We start from the raw sequence: 6,987 nt of genomic DNA on the forward strand, positions 1-6,987 counted from the left end.
CTGCAGGCTGCGGTCGGGGCCCCCCCAGCCCGGCTCGCAGACACACACCCCTGGGGGCTGGCACTGCCCATGGCTGCGGCAGCCACCCGGGCACAGGGAGAAGCGGAAGGAGGCGTTGAAGCCCAGCAGGTTGTAGTTGGCATCGCTGAAGAGGTGCAGCAGCATCTGCAGGCACGGGGTACGGGGCTCTGGGGTGGCACGGAGCGGGGTCTGCTCCTGCGCCCCCTACCCTGGGGCACCCCATCTCCTGTCTTTGTCTCTCTCCACCTTTCTTTGTCCCCGTATCCTTCTGATGGATGTCGAGTGCCCCAGCCTCGTGTTTCCCTCTGTGTGTCTACCCCCATGTCCTACGCACTCACTTGGCTCCTCCAGCCATGGCCCTGCAGCCCAGCCCCACCAACCTTGCCCGAGGAAGCCTCGATGGGCGGAGGCCGTGTGCTCCCACTCAGACTGGCCAGCAGGGGCCCTCGGGGGGAGTCACCGTCATACACGAACAGGTAGTCATAAGTGCATTCTGTGTCCAGGAAAAGGAAGTCCAGTAGGATCCGGTGCTGGGAGCTCGGGGCTGCACGGTGAGAACAGGGAGGCTGGGCTCAGACATGGACCTCCCCTTCCCACCTCCACGCAGCCCACCCACAAACACCAAGCCCTGCTCCTCACAATGCTAGGGCCCCGAGATGAGTCAGGCCTGGGCTTTGCCTTCAAGGGGCTCCCAGGCTCCCAGCCCAGGGAGGATGGGGCTGCAACAGCAAGAGGGACAGAAGCTCAAAGAAGAAAGGACAGTATCAGCCCTGGGAAGGGCTCCTAAGATCAGGCTGAACACCCGCTATCATTCAGAAATTCAGAAAATTGGAATGCAGAGAGGAACCCCATCCCAGTGGTCACAAAGAACTGCTCCCATTTATTCTTGAGCCTTGAACATGCCTAAGCCTGAAGGTCAGGGTCCACGCCCGAGCAGAGAGGCAAACTCCCAGATGGAAAAGGGCCTTTGTGGGTGTCTTGTGTTCCAAGCTCTAAGAGAAGAGGCCTATTTCTGCCCCCTGGGCAAGGACCGAAACTTGGTGCACCACAGCTCCTCTCTCCCTGACCCAGAGTCTCTTCTCTCTGTGTATTGTACTAGCCAAGGGCACAGCCTCTGAAGCCAGACTGTCTGGGCTCAAATCTTAGCTCTGCCACTTACTAGCCACTAGTTAAGTTGTGTGACGTCAGGCAAGTCACCAGACCTCTCTAGATCTGTTTCTTCATCTGTAAAATGGGGATGTGATCACTGTGGTCGATTCAAACTTCTTGCTCACTCCTCCCATTGAGAGATGAGGGCTGGACTTCGCCAGTGGTACAGTGGATAAGAATCCACCTGCCAATGCAGGGGACACAAGTTCAATCCCTGGTCTGGGAAGATTCCACGTGCTGTGGAGCAACTGAGACTGTGCTCTGGAGCCCGTGCTACACGACAAGTCACTGCAATGAGAAGCCCACATGTCATAACTAGAGAAGCCCCCACTTGCCGAAACTAGAGAAAGTCCATGCATAGCAACGAACACCCAGTGCAACCAATAAATAAGTAAATTTTTTAAAATTAAAAGAGAGAGAGATAAGGGCTGATTCCTGACCCCTTGTATCTGGGAAGAGACTAGCTTGGCCAACACACAACAGCAGACCTGAGGCTCTGGGACTTTCAAGGCTAGATCAGAGGCAGCTGCCACTTTTACCTGGGCCTTGCAGAATACTCCTTCTCAGAACCCAGCTGTCATGCTATGAAAAGCCAGCATCACGTGGAGGAGCCATGTGTGGGTATCCCAGCTGTCATTCCCAGCTGAGCTGCCAGCTGCCATCAACTGCCTGCCCGTGAGGGAGCAGCCTGAGTGCCCAGCCCAGGGGACTGTTCAGATGACTGTGGCCACACGGGAGGCCGTAACGGATAAGGCGCCTTAAGTGCTGATGTATGATAGGGCCTCACACTTCATAATGCCACTACTCCTGGCAAAGTCACCATTCTTGCTATCTGGTTCCAGAAGGTTCTCTCACTCCATATCTCTCACTGGGGCTCAGGGTGGTCTTGTGGGCTGGGGCAACTAGGAGACCTGGGCTCCAGCCCTGCTCGGACCTGCTGGAGGACCAGCCCCCTTTCCCATGCTCCTCACTACACCCATCCGTGCACTGGAGGCGGCCATCCACTCTCCACCAGCTCCTGGGGCTCTCGGGGCCTCAACTGCCTTGATGTAATTTGGGGATGATTCTCACCCATCAATGCTGTGTGACGATCCCAGATGGTGACTTCAACATGCCAGCGCTGGCCTCCTTCCTCACCTCCTGTCTTCCCCTGACATGACTCCCTGAAGGATCCCCCTGGCTCCACCTCTGGTCCTCACCCTCCCCTGCTCAGAAGCCCTCGGTGATTCCCCACCATCTCCAGGAAAAAGTTTAGCTCCCTAACTGGGGGTTTGGAGTCTCAACCTGCCCTACATCTCCCCATGGCTTACAGTTTGATCAGGAGCTGGGCCTTTGCACAAGCTCCTCTCTTTGTCTTGAGCACGTTCTTCCCTTCCTCCGCTTCTCCGGGAAGCCTTCCCCGATGCCCCCCGGCTGGGTGAGGGGTCCCTCCAGGTTCTGACTTTCCAATACAACCTCCATTTCTCTGGACCAGGACCATCTGTGTCCACGTCTGCCTCCCCTGCAACCGAGGAGGCCCACAGGACAGGGCCTGGGCCTGCTCATCTTGGGGGTCCCTCCCCGATTCTGCCCACCAGGGCCTGGTGCTGAGCAAGGGCTCAGGAAATACTGGATGAAGGAAGGAAGAAACACACCAGACAGAATACTGAAGCTGACACCTCCCCTGTTGGCTCTGGCCAGAGCCCCCAGGAACATCACAGAGACCTAGAACTGTGGTCTGGAGAATGCAGAAGAACCATTCAGCCAGGCCGGGCAACCAGACCTCCCAGAATCTTACCAGCCTCAACCACACTATAAAAGCTCTGTCCCTAGAATCACAACAAATACATCTTTGTCAAGTGTCTGCCGGGGGCCGCCGGCTCACCGTCTGCCTTCCTGAAGTCCCTCCCTGAGTCCAAGTCCTTCTGTTTCCATCCAACAGAGGCCTAATCCCTAGACTATGCTGGACAGAGATCTGAGCCCAAATGCCCCTGCTTTTCAAAGGCTTAATGCCTCTTATTCATAAGGATGTTATGAATCCTTACGAGGAGAGGGCCCAACAATGTGTGAACATGGTAAAAAAAAAAAAAAAAGTAAGTGTATCATTTATTTCCTTTTTAATAGATGGGGGAACATGTTGGTTCTTAGAGGTGATAGACACTGGGAAGCATAGGGCCTCAAGGAGGGATCCAGAAGTCTCCCAGACTCCTCCTGACCCCAACATCCAGCCAACCGCTCCCCAGGTCTCAGGGGTGAAATGTCACACGTCTCTCAGCATTCTCCATGCCTCTCCACCCACTTAGTTCCTACCCCAATTCAGAACTCATCCTTTCCCACAAGACAAGAACACCAAGTCTCCAGTTTGCCCCTCACCCAGCCTGACAGTGACACCTCACTCCTGCTCAAAATCCCCCTCTGGCCCCCCATCAATTCCCAGAGAAAAGTCAAGCTGCTCATTGTGACATTTAGGGCCTTTTCGCCCCTGTTTCTGGCCCCCTTTGCTCTTCCCAGCCAACAGTTTGGCCAGATCAGATGAGCTGAGACATGGCTCTGAGACCCACCAGTCCTCTCTTTTATTTTGCTGGCGGCACATGGGATCTTAGTTCTCCAACTAGGGATCGAACCCATGTGCCCTGCAGTAAAGACTTAACCGCTGGACCATGAGCAAAGCCCCACCAGCCCTTCTTTTGTCTTCATGGGGCTGTTTGCTTTTTTCACCTGGTATACTCCTAACCCTGAATATTCATTGGAAGGACTGATGCTGAAGTGGAAGCTCCAATACTTTGGCCACCAAGTCCGAAGAGCTGACTCACTGAAAAAGACCCTGATGCTGGGAAAGCTTCAGGGCAGGAGGAGACAGGAGTGACAGAGGATGAGATGGTTGGATGGCACCCACGGACTCAATGGACATGAGTCTGAGCAAACGCCAGGAGACAGTGATGGACAGGGAAGCCTGGCCTGCTGCAGTCCATGGGGTTGCGGAGAGTCAGACCAGACTTAGCGATTGAACAACACTCCAGTGCATGTTTCAGAACCCTGCTCAGTGGCTGCCCCTCTGTGACTCCCAGCAGAGTCTTTTCACTCCTCTAGGCCCGTCTACCCAACCAGGCACCTCCTTCCGTCTCAGCCCTGAGCACATTGGAGGATGAATGTCTGTGTCTAGCCTTACCATCCCCAACCAGGCTGGAGCTCTTCAAGGCCAGAGAATAATTTACATCCCCAGTGCATACACAAACTTCCCACTCTCTTCTCAACCCCTAGATGAGGATGGCCCCCACACTGGGGACAGACACACTCAACCCCAAGAAACACGCTTCACCCATAGCCCACACAACAGCCATAGAGACCTTCTAAACCATAAACTGAGTCATGACTTTCCCTGTTCAAAAACCTTCCATGGATGCCTCGTGTCCCCAAATAAAGACCAAGCTCCAAAGCCTGCAAAAGGAGGTCTGGCATGACCCCAGCCCTGTCACACCTCTGGTCTTTGCCCAGGATCTCCTCTGGGGGACTCCCACCTCTCCCTGGAGGCCAGCTCCTCATTTGCTGCCAAGGGAGGCCTTCCTGGACTTCTCTAGCCACTGCCTTAGATTGCTGCTTCACCTCCTTATTGTCCTCAGGGCACAGCTCAAAATCACCACATCCTAAACCTTCCGGTTCCTCCCAACCCTCCAGCCTCTGGCTCACTGTCTCCTTGGATTCTGTCCTAACACACAGATATCTTAAATAATCTGCCTGCAATGCAGGAGACCTGGGTTCAATCCCTGGGTTGGGAAGATTCCCCTGGAGAAGGGAACAGCTACCCACTGCAGTAGTCCTGCCTGGAGAATTCCACGGACAGAGGAGCCTGGCGGGCTACAGCCCATGGGGTCGCAAAGAGTAGGACATGACTGAGCAACACACACACAAAAGCATCATACACCCGTATTTCCGGGCCTTTGCGTGGGCTATTCTCCTTACCTGGAATGCCGTTTTGCTCTCTCCTACATTCACCTCTGGTCTCAGGCATAGCCCAGGCTAAATCAGATGCCATCTCTGAGGTTATCACTCCCTAGGGGTGGGTTTGTTTCCCCCACTAGACTGGGAGCCCAGAAGAGTAAAGATGGGGCCTTTGCACAGGCTATTTCCTCTTCCTGGAATGCTTTTCTCCTCCTCCTGGCTGATTCCCATAGGTCTTTAGTCCTCAGCTCAGACATCTCCTCCTCCAGGAAGCCTTCTCTGCTCTCACTCACCCCACAGGATCAGCCACCTCCTCTGGGCACCCCCAGGTCCGTGGGGTTCCCCATCAGAGCCCCGACCACTCCGGGTTGAACTATTAACATGTTTGTCTCCGCCACTAGATTCCAAGCCCCAAGTCATCACGGATTGCTGAGGCTTGTGGGTCTCTCTGCTGAATCCCAGTGGCAAAGACAATGCCTGGTACATGAATGACTGAAAAAATGCTTTTGTTGAAGTACTTTAAAAAGAACAACACTAATAATCCTAAGACCATTTATTGGATATTTATTATGTACCAGGCACAGTAAGTACCTGCTCTCATTTAATTGCAATAGCCCCAGGAGGTGAGTACTATTACTATCACCACGTGCAGGGAGGGAAAGCCAAATCTTAGAGAAAGGAAGCCACCTGCCTAAATTCACAAAGCTAGGAAGAAGCGGAACGCAAATTTGAAGCCAGGTGGCTGGGCTCAAAGCCTGAGTTTCCAACAACTTCTTTTTAAATGAAGATTAAAAAAAATTTTTTTTTAATTTATTTTTACTTTTTTGGTCACATCCAGCGGCATGCAGGATCCTAGTCACCACTAGAGATGGAACTCAGGTCCCCTGCCCTGCAGTTGAAGCACTGAGTCTTCATTGCTGGACTGCCAGAGTAGTCCCTAAGTATCTAAGGATTACTCTGAACAGCCCACACTGATGCTGTGGCTTGTAATTGTCCATCTGAGGCTGGTTGCAACTCCCCGACCAGACTTCAAGGCCTTCCAAGGCAGGGCCCAGGTTGGCTGCATTTTAGAGCAAAGGGCCTGGACCCGTTCGTGGTCAGTGGATGAATGAGGGCACAAATGAATGAATTAGCGCACCAGCGGGTGTGTGACCCACGCGGCCCCACTCACCCTCGATGAGCCATTCGCAATTGCCATTGACGCTGTAGTTGCCCGCACCATCTGTCACGAAGCCTGGAGCCTCCCGCAGCACTTGCCGCTGCCCCTTGCAGTCCCCTGCCTGGGCTCCAGGAGACAGTGGCCCCAGCACGGCCAATGATACAGCCAGCGCCACAGCCAGAGCCCGACCCAGGGCCATCGCCGCCTCCTCCCGTACTGAGGGGTCGTAAAGCCCCGGAGAGGGCCTTCCACCCCGTTTGAAGCCCTGCAAATGCGACCTCTATGGATGGGACATGGCCTTGTAGACCAGCGGGGTCCAGGAGCCGCTGAGACAGCCGTTGTCGCCGGGCTCTGGAGATGGAGGGGTGGGCCCTACAGACCCATGGAAAACCCTGTAATGGGGGTCGTTATGGTCGGGGCGGACCCTTAGGGGCCATGGGAGTCTCTTGTAGACATGGGCCCCCATAGGCTAGCTGACCCCATAAACGATGTCCAGCAGTTACAGTCGCGGGCCGCTGCAGGCCGAAACGGACCTTATAGACCACTCGGGTCCCCAGTGGGCGAAGAGGTGTACAGTTCGGCGGGGGCCTACATCAAGGATGCGGGCACGTCCTGGACCGGAGGGTCCTCCGGGAGAGAACCCTCCAGCCAGGGGCGGGGCGCGAGCGGCTGCCCCGGGGCAGAGTCAGTCTTCAGGGGGTCAGGCCTGGACCCCATAGACGAACTCGCCTGCTCACCCA

The 6,987-nt window shown here is 54.9% G+C and overlaps 2 protein-coding genes across 2 annotated transcripts in view; both read right to left on the reverse strand.

The window, feature by feature from the left end:
* Positions 1-6,981, reverse strand: part of MEGF8 (multiple EGF-like-domains 8) — a 41,115-nt gene extending 34,134 nt beyond the window's left edge. The window contains 3 exon segments of the mRNA XM_010842625.1: positions 1-165; positions 402-565; positions 6,260-6,981. Of these exon segments, the coding sequence (XP_010840927.1) occupies positions 1-165; positions 402-565; positions 6,260-6,446 (516 nt within the window). The 5' untranslated portion in view covers positions 6,447-6,981.
* Positions 6,528-6,987, reverse strand: part of TMEM145 (transmembrane protein 145) — an 11,277-nt gene continuing 10,817 nt past the window's right edge. The window contains exons 12-13 of the mRNA XM_010842671.1: positions 6,840-6,916; positions 6,528-6,639 (exon numbers count right to left, since the gene is read on the reverse strand). Of these exons, the coding sequence (XP_010840973.1) occupies positions 6,528-6,639; positions 6,840-6,916 (189 nt within the window). The remainder of the gene's footprint in view (positions 6,640-6,839; positions 6,917-6,987) is intronic.

This window comes from Bison bison, unplaced genomic scaffold (genome assembly GCF_000754665.1).
Source record: "Bison bison bison isolate TAMUID 2011002044 unplaced genomic scaffold, Bison_UMD1.0 scf7180017847294, whole genome shotgun sequence".
Lineage (NCBI taxonomy): Eukaryota > Metazoa > Chordata > Mammalia > Artiodactyla > Bovidae > Bison > Bison bison.